The sequence below is a fragment of the Podarcis melisellensis genome (genome assembly GCF_964234715.1).
Source record: "Podarcis melisellensis genome assembly, chromosome: 2".
Lineage (NCBI taxonomy): Eukaryota > Metazoa > Chordata > Lepidosauria > Squamata > Lacertidae > Podarcis > Podarcis melisellensis.
In genome coordinates, this window is record NC_138529.1 from 49432690 (window position 1) to 49444792 (window position 12103).

The 12103-nt window shown below is 44.8% G+C and overlaps 1 protein-coding gene across 18 annotated transcripts in view; it reads right to left on the reverse strand.

The window, feature by feature from the left end:
• Window positions 1-4750: 4750 nt before the first annotated feature.
• The window catches only part of ABLIM3 (actin binding LIM protein family member 3), a 150538-nt gene continuing 143185 nt past the window's right edge, over window positions 4751-12103 (reverse strand). For 11 of the 18 annotated variants that reach the window (XM_081900047.1, XM_081900051.1, XM_081900048.1 and 8 more), the window contains 4 exons: window positions 11391-11459; window positions 9356-9436; window positions 8454-8520; window positions 4751-6937 (listed from right to left, as the gene is read on the reverse strand). In XM_081900047.1, the coding sequence (XP_081756173.1) occupies window positions 6885-6937; window positions 8454-8520; window positions 9356-9436; window positions 11391-11459 (270 nt within the window). In that variant the 3' untranslated portion in view covers window positions 4751-6884. Of the gene's footprint in view, window positions 6938-8453; window positions 8521-9355; window positions 9959-11390; window positions 11460-12103 lie in introns of those variants that run through there. The other 7 variants (XM_081900049.1, XM_081900053.1, XM_081900044.1 and 4 more) reach the window with 3 other exon arrangements.

A 12103-nucleotide genomic window follows, 5' to 3' on the forward strand; every position in this document is an offset into this window, starting at 1 on the left:
CCATGGATTGGTACCATATTTGGTCCTGAAACAACCCACACAATCTGGGCTGTGGTGGAGTCACCAGAGACCAGCAGCCAATGGCTTGCAGACAGGCTCTGGTCCACGGACCAGCTCTTTGAGTTAGGTGAAGTAAAAAAAAAAAAACTGACTGGCACCAATGTGAAAAGTAAATTAAGTAGCCCAGGTTCCCCTAGAACCCTGGAGCCTGATTGAGCACAGCCATTTCTCCTTGCGCCGCCCAAGGTCCTCCCAGCACTCCACTGCTATTCTCCACAGAGTATCCACCAATGCTTCTAATAGGAACGATGTAATTCCTTTCCTGACATGTCACACAAAGTTGTCAGTGTCATGATCAGGGTGACGATGTGTGAAATATCCGATGTTGCATTCTTCACAGGGACCTTATTGGGGAAAAGCTACATAAAACATTCAAACCTAAAAGTGTCATCACAGCACTTCTTAAGTTTTCTTCAATATCCCTCATTCCAACTAAAGCTTTGTTGGAGTTCGTGATGCCTCTTGGGTAAGTCTTGACCATAACACAGTTCCGCGTTGGTGCTGTCAAATTCTCAGCTCTGAGGATTTTCTCCCACTCTCTATAGGTTTCTGAATGTGATTCTTAAGCAAGAAGGCATTGTGCACACAGGAGGAAAATGCACAGGGTGAACTAAACTACAATCGCTCCTAGGCAGTTCTAAAATTTCCTCTTCTCTCCAGGTGCCTGCTATGTGATGTATGTAATAAAGAGATACTATATTTCAATAAAGTTGCCTGTTTCTGATATCAGTAACTGTGTGAGGTTGCTTTGTTAATTTTTCAGCTAATACAGTGATCCCCAGTTGTTGGTAGCATAGATCTAGAGCACTCTATCTTGTGTTTATCCATTGTTTTGCTATTTCTAGTCATGCTGCCCCCAACATGGAGACAATTCTCTACGGAGTAACTCATTTTCTTCATCAGATATGAACATACTGTTCCATTTTGGATCTCCTGGATGACAGAAGCAAAATTAGAAGGGCTGATGGTGAACCCAAGAGCAGGTCATGAGGAATGGCCAGGTATATTAGTGTTCAGGTCCAAAATAGTGTGTCCTTGTTCAACTGATAAATACTAATAGAAAATAATAAGGTCAGAGTCTTTGGGAATAGACAATCTATAGTTTCCTTTCACAGGGGTGGTCTTCAACTTCAACTGTTTCAACTTTCATCACCCGCCTTCATTCTTGCCAAATCTGCTCTGGAAGGTTGGGGGGACGACGACGACCCAGAACAGTTATAGAAAGTGTATGGAGGGAGGGGGGCCCTGTTGCACAAGCATAACTTAGTGCTACATTAGAGGCAAACCATAGTTTTTCTAACTTCCCCATAGCATGTAAAGTGAAATGCTTCAGAAGTTCTTTTTCATTCATTCATTCCTTTGACCAAAAGAAAGCAGCCACCACCATACCTCTGGGATGTGATTCACTGACCACTCAGCTTGGTGTAGGCTCACCAAATCATGTCTCCTGATTTGTTTGATGGCTTGTCGCAACCTCGAAAGCTTTTTCACTTTGTGGCCAATCCTATTAACCTCACCCTCAGGCTAGGCGGTGGTCCAGGCATCCTGCTGGCCCATGAATCAGAACTGGAGGGTAAAAGTTCAAGCCTGATGTTAATTACAGGTGTGTATGGCTGTTCTCAGTGGTCAAATTGTCAAGTTAAAAGTTCTCAATTGCATTTTTCTTCCTTTGCAATAGTTTTATTCACCATCCTGTTTAAGTAATAATAGATTATATTACACACCAAAAGATGTATTACATGAAAAACTGGCTTTCTTAGAGTCTTGCTAGCCACTGGTTTTTGGATTCATTTTGCTAATGTTCCCAGCAGAATGAGGCTTTCTCAGGAGACTAATATTTTGATTCAAGGTGCTTGTACGCAAACCCTAGAACTAGCAAGGGAAGGTAGGGTCTTTGGCTGCATACACATTGCCATTTCCCTGTGTTTCCCCTGTGCTTATACCCCTTGGTTTTGAAACTGTGCACACAACATCAGCCACATTCCAGATCTCTGCTGCAGTTTCTGGGGAAATACTGCTGTTTGAAGCATTTTCCAAACCGGCTTTGATCCAATTGAAAAACGCAAGACAAATTCATATTGCAATTAAGCTGGAGTGTGTAGACATTTGAGACAGCCACCATGCAAAGATCACATTTGCACCTGTTGCTTTGCTCAATTTTGCCTCCAGCCCCACCCAGCACTGGCATGTGGCCCCTGGAAGGTTGCCCAGTAGGGAATGCGGCCCTTGAAATGAAAACTGCGTCCCATCTCTGGCTTATTCCATTCACCATGGCTTAATAAGCCCCCATTTAGTGCTAATTTAGCTAGTAATCAATGACTAATATATATTGTCTTGCTTCTTAAGCAACCCTGTTCCGCTGATGGGGCTTGTTATCCTGCTTTGTTTTTGTCTGAGTTCAGGAGACTCTTTCCCTGTATTGATCCATAGAAATCTTTCCGCTCTGAGTTGAAGCTAAAGGGAACAGAGCAAAAATGCTGCAGTAGAACCTCATCCCAATAGTAGAGCTGATGGTATGGGAGTGTGCATGAGTACATTCAGGGGAGGTCTTATTAGAGGGAAGCAGCTCTTATCTAAAACTAAAGTCCCCCCCTTCTTATGTTTGTAACAAACAGCAGATCTTCCTGAGGAGCTAGCATTTAGAAATCCTTTGTCCACACACTTTGCAGTATGCCATCATAGCCGCTACTTGATAATTTGCAAAAGGAACCTTTCTCGTGATTTTTTAAAATAAAACATTGTGGAAATGTGCTGTGCTTCAGAGCCCATGTGGTTAATTCAAGTTCCAGTCCAGATCTCAACAAAGTAAATAACCCAACAGTGTTTTGTGCACAAAGTACTTGTGCTATCCATATATTTAAGAGAAGAATTTAGACAGAGCAGCAGTGCAGTCCTATAGTTGGTTCAAAGTAAGTCTTGCAGAGTTGAGTGAGGCCTGTTCCCCTGTTAAGAGTTCTTAGAACTGCAACATCAACAATGCTTATATTTCCAGATTATAGTAAAAGTGTGCAGTATACAGCTTTGGAAATGTGTGTGAAAACAGTGTCTTGTCTCAGTATCCCAGGACGACATCACTTGATTTCTTAATTCTTCATTATTTGCTGCTGAACATTGTTACCCAAGTCCATGGAAAAGTGTTCGCAATGTTCAATTTATTTGTAACCCTCCATCTGTAGAGATCACAGGGCAGTATTCAAACAATGCAGCAGCCCAATCACATCTGGAGAGCCACAGGTTCCCCCATCCCTGCTGTACACCCTGTAAAGTTCTCAGTTGAACCAAATCAAATTAAACTTTTTCAAGCTGAGAATTTGAATCCACCAGCAAATGCACAAATCTAAATTTGCATAAAGTAAATTCACAGAGATGGGAAAATAATGGCAGTTTAAGCCTCTGCATCTAGCATTTTTCACCTATTTAAACAGGAATGAATCTGTTTCTTATTCCATAGGCATAGGAAGAATATTTACTGCTCTGTTTATCATCCTTTCATCCACACAATAACAATACACATTATTATTGTTCCCCATCTGAGCTAAAAGGCCTCTCTTACCCCAAAACTGAATGGTTTATCTAGAATTTCAGTCCCACTCATCAAGATTCATTTTCCTTCAGTGGGCTATATCCTGGAAATTGTTTAGAAAATGAAAAGCATTCAAAGTACCAAGCACTGTTACAACTTGAAGTCCTTTGAGTGGAAGCTCTAAATATCTCTGTTGCTGTTGTTTTACATCACTGCAGAGGGCAATTTACAGTAATGGTTGGGAACCTCCAACCCATGGGCCTAACTATGGCCACCAAGCTTCCACATTTGGCCTGTTAGACTAATCCACCTGCCCTGTATCTGACATCATCAGCTGTGGAGTGACTAAAGATGGGCCTTGCCTGAAAGGGGTTTTTGCAGGCACTACCAGTCATTTGATCAGTAGAGCCTGTGAAATCCCATGCTTTACTACTCCTCTCCTTACACCCTATACATCCCACTGATGCAATTACTGAGCCAACATTTGTGACTATCAGGTCACTGCATGACAGCACTAAAGCTGAAGGATCCATTGTTACTTCCTCTCTTTTTATACCTGCTACTTCCTGATGAGAGATTTTTGTTTGTCCTCCCCTTGCACTTTCTGCTAAGGGTTACCTAAGGTAGGCAGCATCAGACAGCTTGATAAATGATTCCTAAGCCCAATGGGGTAACAAACTACTAATCGCTTTCTCAGTTCACATTGGTTATCAGTGCAATTTCAATTTGCTATGTAATGGGTTTGCTCTTTCTTCGCTAAGCTGGAACAGGGAGATAAATAATGTTCAGCCAACAACTCCAGTCCTGTTCCCCCCACCTACGCAGAAAAAAACAAAACGATCTCTCTCTGTTACCTTGAAGCTAGCTGAAATTCTAGCATAGGAAAAGAAGGATCACTCAACATGGATGGACATGCAATTGTTGATTCTGCTCAGAGTTTCAAGCTTTGTGACCCTGACTTTGCCATTACATTCCAAAGACGGGGAATGCTAATCAGGAATAGAATAATAATAATAATAATAATAATAATAATAATAATAATGTGTTGTGTTTTAATTATTTACTGTTTTTTATTCTGTATTTTAGTCTGCGAACCACCCTAATATCTTATGGTGAATGGTGGTAAATAAATCTAATAAAATAACGGAAGAAGAAGACAGCACACAGTTCTTTTGTTCAAACAGTGTATTAGGTAAGAAATTTTTTCTTTTTTTAAAAAGAAAGCAGAACAAGCCTACAATTTTCCACAGAGATAAAGACATTCCATGTACAGTTCTTCATTCAGAAGGTGATCATACTGATTTGAACTGGGATCAGAGGCATTGCTAATGGCCAGTCCAGTCCAATCCAATCCAAAGAAGTTGAAAATAGTATTCCAGAAAGTGCCGAGGCCTCTGCAAAGCTCACCCCCTTTCCTTTACAAGCCAGCACTTTCTACGCCCGCTTGAAATTCTGGAGTACGATTCATCAGTTATGTCTACTGCATCATTAGAACGGAAGGAAGTCTCAGATTCAGATGCAGTGCCCCCAGTGATCACACACCTAGCTGGGTATAGCTTCATGCCTTCTTAACATTTTAAAAAATGTTTATTCAAAGGACATTGTCAAGAGAGAATTGTGTCTGTTTCCTTCAGGAATAAGAGAGGGGCACTGGCTGTTCCTAGTCAGGGGGTGGGGGAACAGTGCTGATTTGGGGATTTATAAGATTAAAATCCCCCCAAGCCCGCAGATAGTGCTTATTGGATTAATAAGATGCTAGATGTCCCACTAATGGGCCGAGAGAATGAAGCTGGAAGAATGGAAAGGGAGAGCCATTAAAAAGAACCATTGCCACATTCTGTTAGGGCATAGCCAGGGCTGTGTCCATTATACAAACTTGTGCAAATGCAGAAGACGTGGGGTTTGGTTAAGTAGCGAGCGCAAAATTCAGCCCTCGGAGAACCCCAGCTTTCATATTTCAGAAAAGCAAGAGGCTGGTGGAATCTCTGAAGTCAGATTGGGGCTCAGAAAGTGCTCCAAGTCCAGCACTTCCAGTATGTCTCTCTAAGGGTCCTGGGGCAAGCAATATACAACTATGATGATGAGGAGGAGAATACGTCAAGCAAATTAATATTTTTTGTATTCATGGAGGATAGTGCTACCACTAGCAACAGCTACTACCAACGCTCACAAAATGCAGCCTCCATGCACAGTGGCAGTGTGTCTGATTAGTAGAAACTGGGAGCAAACCGCAGGGGGGTGGCCGGTCTGTTAACTTCCATGGGCCCCTGCTTTTTGCTGTGGGGAAACAGAATGGTGGCCTAGACAGACTTTGGCTGTTCTGGTGGGTTGTTGTTTTTTATATGCAAACATGTTTAATTTATATAATGCATGCAAATCACAGAATTCTTTTTTGTGGTGCAGAATTTTGCTTTAAAGAAGTAGAAGAGGAAGAAGAAAGCAAGCAGCACAGTGCGCACATAGCTCTGGAGGTGGCTAAAGCAGAGGAATGGGAATCAAACGGCAAAGAAACGTAAGGCATTTGGCTGGCCACCATTGGAAACATGAGGCTCGACAGGGTGGAGAATCTGTGGCCTTGCAGATGTTGCTGGACTCCCAACTCCCATCAGATTTGGGCAGCATGGCCAGTGGTCAGGGATGATGGGAGTTGTAGTCTATGGCACCTGGAGGGCTGCAGTATTCCCATCCCTGGGACAAACCCTCAGCTTGATTCAGCAGGGCACTTCCGATGTCCGTATGCCAAGCGCTGGGCACAACAGGACAAGAGAGGAAGTCAACTCATTGCAAGGCCTGTGCTCCAGGACCACCTCCTTCCTTGGCCTGGACTTGGGATCAAGAGATTTGTGTGTGTGTGTGATGCTATAATGCCCAAAACTGCCTGACATTCATGTAAGAAAAAGAGAGTTCAATATAAAAACAGGACCCCGCCTCCTCCCTGCCCCCTCGAAAAAACTCCCCCCCCGAAGAACAGCTACATTAAAAAAAGAGAGAAAGGAATAAAGGAAAGAGCATAAAAGAGAGAGCATAAAAATATCTGTGAGTCTTCAGTTCACGCTACAGGCTTCCAAAGAGAGCAGCCAGGGCTCCCACTGTACAACAAAAAGAGTTATACAGAGTTTCAATATAGAGATCTTTCTATATATAGATATATATAATATAATTATATATATGTATATATTTATAGGTATGTATATACATATATATATATTTATTTATAATGTACGGTGTTTGTTCGTTTGTTTAAAATAGCCGGGCCTGCTTCTTCAGCTCGTTCCTCTTCCACAAGGCCAGGCGATCGAATTCAGCGATGGTCATGCCAAACACCTGGTAAAACTCCTCTGGCGACAGGTGGCGCTGGAGGGAGAGCAGAGACAGGCATCATGTTGCACGGGGCTCATGGGCAAGGAAGACAGTGTGCGCATCCAAGCAGGAATTGCAGGAGCGGTGGTACGTAGTGCTGACGCGAGGCCTAATGCACACTCTTAGAATCATAGATCCATAGAGGATCATCTAATCCAGTGTTTTTCAACCAGTGGGCCGTGGCACCCTGGGGTGCCTTGAATGGTGGTCAGGGGTCCCGTGGGCAACACTGGCCTCCATCCCTCTTTCCTTCCCTCCCTCCTCTGATGCCCTCTTGTGTCTCTGCCTCCCAAAGGCTTGCACAGCTGTTTGTTGCAGCAGCCCTGGCTAGAAGCTCTGTAGGTAAATGGTGCTTCTGGGGCTGGCGAGGGGGGCTCCTGGGCTCCTGTAGGGCAGTGTGAGGAGGCACCTCTCTTTGGGGCAGGGGGGCAGGGCAGAGACCAGGCGTGGCAGCTGTGGATGCCCAGAAAGAATGTAGTTGTTCAAGGGAGCAGTGGACCCAAAAAGGTTGAAAACCTCTGATCTAATATGTAGCTGACCCGTATGGGCATCAAACCTGCAACCTTGGCCTTATTAGCACCACACTCTAACCAAGTGAGCCATCCAGTGGTCTTCTATCCTCATTACCGAGACCTTCAGTTACTGGAGGCTGGCAGAGGAAACTTGGATGTGGCCCGAGGCACTGATTTGGAATGCTTACAGCTAGCCATTGACCAAGCTGGATAACTGGGGTCTAGTGCAGGGATGGGGATCTCTTCCCATGCTAGCAAGGGTGGGTGAGAGTTGGAGTCTCTAACGACAAGTCTACAGCCACAGACTCCTCATCGTTGATATAATGTGCACTGCCTGGATATCCCTATGGGGAAATATACCAGTTGCCAGAAGCCACAGAAGGGGAGTGGGCTTTTGTGCTCAGGCCCAGTTTGGCAAGGTTTCCCACAGGCATCTGGTTGGCTACAGTGAGAACAGGATTCTGGACTACCTGGGCCTTTGGCTTAATCCAGCAGGGCTGTCCCTGTGCTCTTATGTGCGTACCCAGTGGCATAGCTAGCTACTTGGGTGCCCGGGGCAGCATGTATGCCCTGCCCCTGGGGGCGGGGAAAGCCACCCGGGGGAGCTGGACCAGGGTACGCAACGTGGAGCTTCCAAGAAGTCCTTGCTGCCTCCCCCTCAGTTGTAGTGCAGCTGAGGGGGAAGCAGTGGGCAAATGCAAGCCCCATGCTGCCGTTTCGGGCAGTGCGGAGCCTGAAGGTGCCCGAGCCACCATGTCACTCCAAGGGGAGACATGTGGCTCATGTGCACTGCAGGCCTCGCAGTAAGTGCCGCCCCCTGCCCTCTAGCTACACCTCTGTGCATACCACCTTGAGCTCCATGATGAAAGAAAGGCAGCATATGCATGTAATAAAATTAAAACATAGCACATTATGGTATCTCATGTATTGAGCAATGCTACAATTTGTATAGTAATAATAATAAGAATAATAATAGTAATAATAATGATGATATTTACAGCTATAAATCCCATTTCTCTGTATCTCCAATTGTGAGGTAGAGTAGGGATCCCTTGGTGTCACCGGCTGTTACAACAGGAAGGATATGGTAAAATGTGGAAAAAGTATGCTCACCAGAGGTAAATGGCAGTACACAACTGGCTCCTCATGTGGCCAAACCATCTCTGCTTACAAATGACTGCTTGATAAAGTTATTTTTAGACATCCTTAGAGTGCAATGGATCATTTACACCACTTGAGGATTCAACTTCATTTTTTGATTCAGCATTTTCCCTAATGAATAAGTAAAGCACCCTCAATGGATGCACATTTAACCTAAAAATGTCAAAGGGAGGTTGTTCCATAGGTTCCTATTGCAACTTATTCCTTTGATCAAGTACCCTTATAGTGAGCCAGGGTTGGGGTGAGTGGAAATGCTGCCTTGAGCTCTTAAGGAGCAGGCAGAGGCTTTATCTCTGATCTTAGTGCTGTAGTACTTAGCACCAAGATCTAGAAATGAAAGACCTCTCTGCCTGTTCTTTAGGGATTCACACCAGAGAGAAGCCAAGGGAACTTTCCAGCTGCCGCCTCCATTACTGGAGTGGAACGGCTGGGAATGCTGATTGCACAGGCAAAAGCCTGTCTACATGCCTGCCTGACATGTGAGAGTGTATGTCTGTGTGTGACTGCATGTATGAGAAAGTGGATGAGTGGTGTGTGCCTGGTGCATGTATATTTGAGACAAGAGGCGGGGGGGGGGGGGAGGAGAAGAGAAGTAAAGGTTCCCACCATTGGAACATGGACCCCAGAAGGTTAGTCAATCTCCAGCCTGACCCTTATGCTGAAATAGGCTCCCCACCCCTGAACAAACTGACCGGATTAGTTCCAGGTCCTGGCAGGAGCATTGTGAGAGCCGGCTTACCTCCAGCCTAGTCCTGTCCACATCTTTGGGCAAGCGGTTTCTCCCCCTTGTGGTTACCAGAAGCAGCTCGTAAGGGTATATCTACAGGAGGAGGAGGGAGAAAAACAGACTGCTGGGCCACAGATTTCTAGTCCATCCACACAAAAAGAAGAAACGTGTAGAGACAGCCTGCCTGGAAGAAACTTGTGCCCACAAGTTGTTTTTGTTTTAAACCTACGACAAACCTTTATCTGAATGCAGGTTGCCATCCACTGAGCATGCCAGGAGTGACCCTAACTTGGCAATATACACCTGAATAGCAAAACCTCAACACAAGAAGACACACACAGCACAAAGCAAAAACTCTGGCCTTTTAGGGAAGCAGGCTTGTTGCACAAGAACTCGCAATCAAGTGCTTGAATCCCACTTGAAGGACCCTGAGGACACCTTTGTCCAGGTAGAAGGAGCACTCAAGACCACTGCAGGCCAGGAGCACCCAGGGGAAGAGGAGGCTTTCTTCTGGCCAGATGTTCATACAGATCCTGCAGATCAGCATTTCAGGTGGCAAAAGGACCTAAGGTTCTAGAATTCTGCAGGATTCCTCGGAAAGTGTTACCTTGTATTCTGTAAGAGATGATAAGAGGGAGGGAGGGAGGGAGGGAGAGAAAGAGGTCAGTGTCTAATCCCTTTCTTCCTTTCCTTTGCAATCATAGAGTCTGTGCCATTGCAAACTCTCGTGATGTTTGCACTAAGAGGCATTTATTATGTCCTATGGGAATGTGAAGCTAGTCACTCAGTATGCAGAGCTGTCTACACTCTGCGCTTAGAACTAATGAAACGCAGTGCAGCACCACTTATCCAAGTTCTGCACCATGAACATATGAATTAAGTGATCTCTACATATGCAGTTTTTATTGTAATGAGATAGGGCAGCTTGCTTTGAATGCTCTTTCAAGGATTTCCCACTCCAAATCTTTTTTGTGTCTGTGGTTATCCAAGATAACACCCTTAAGGAGGCCTAAAACTGGTTGGACAAGTTCTGTCTGGCAAATCCCCTCCTGCGTGGAGAACAGCATTGATAACATTGGAATGGCTGGGCCTTGCTTGACTAAGGAATAGCCAGGGAGTTTCTGGAAGGAGGGTTACCTTCAACCTCCCTCCTCACAGCAATGGAATGTGCAAATTTAAATCATTTTGTGAAATACAAGTTTAGACTGAGAGAAGATCAGGCTGAGGTAGCGGAGCTTAGCTGGAGCTCTGGAAGCATCATGAGGGCACAAGCCTGCTACTACTTTTCAGAAATCTGATGAAGAAGTATATGTTGGGGTGCTAAGCCTCCAAATATGCTCAGTCTATATATGTGTGTAAATAAATCATATATCAGAACACACCGGACAGTCCGTAGTAACTTCTTTCTAAGGAAACCACACCTTAAGGAAATGCTGGAACCTCTGAAACTTCACTGCTCAGAGAGCTGGGCTTGCAGATATTTCCTAAGTGTGTACAATATATTCTGTGTCTCCTACTTTTTGGGGAAGGCCATTAAACAATCTAGAGGCCTGAAGTCCTACTGTCTGGCTACAGGAAATACTGATTGGCCTCCCTCTTGCATCAGGGATTTCTCCAGGCATTGATGGCACCCTTTCAAGCCTGTCTTCACAGCTGTAAGATTTGGACAGGCTTGGGGCACAATCTAAGTCCAAATTCAGCAGTATTAAATCCCATTGATTACAGCAGGAAAGATTTAAGTGTTTACTTATAGGGTTGCCTTATTACTTAAGTCTGCCAAGCAACTTAAAACAACTTATGCACATTGGGGATTTTGTCTTCACTTTGAAATAAATAACAATAATCAATAACAATATCTATCTATCTACTCAGCGGTAATCTCCACTGAAACCCGTGGGACTTACTCCTAGATAAGTATGCATACTAGCAAGCATTAACTCTTGTATAACATCTCCGAGAGCCTCTGGTACAGGGTTTACGAGTGCTGTTACAGGATTTAGGAGTGCATACACTGGGCTCCACCAAAGTTTCTGTTCTCAAACAGAACGCACTCACCTCGCATCCCCCAGTTGACAGCATTCGTGCTGTCGTAGTGGAAGAGTTCAGCGCTGGGAGGCTGCAGAGGAAACAATAATACGGAGAAAAGAGTGGTCAGCATGTGGGCCAGGAGTGGGGAACCTGTGGCCCTCCAGATGTTGTTGGACTCCAACTCCCATCAGTCCCAGACAGCATGGCTGATGGTCAGGGATGATGGGAGTTGTAATCCAGCAACATCTAGAAGGCCACAGGTGCCCATGATAGAGCTTCTGATAGCTCAGTCAGTACAACATGAGGTTCCTAATCTCTGGGTCGTGGGTTCGAGCCCAACGTTGGGCAAAAGCTTCCTGCATAGCAGTGGGTTGAGCTAGATGACCCTCGTGGTCACTTCCAGCTTCCAACACTTACAATTCTATGATTCTATGGCCCATCCTGATATGGCCAATCCCATTAAAACCCGCTGTGCACTTTTATAGTTACTTCCACCAAAAGGTGCCTGGAACAAGTTAGCTGCTTAATGGAGGACTTTTTAAACTCTTTGCCGATATATGTGTGAGGCGGTGGCAGAGGAGAGATTAATCAGTGAATTATAGGGAACAACTGAGTGGTGTACCCTGAAGGCCAAGAGCTCAGCCTCCTCCTCCATTTTTAAGGGAAACATCCTTACACCAACAGTATCCCAACCCACTACTGATAAGACTCCTGTGGCAAGCGATCTGAGAA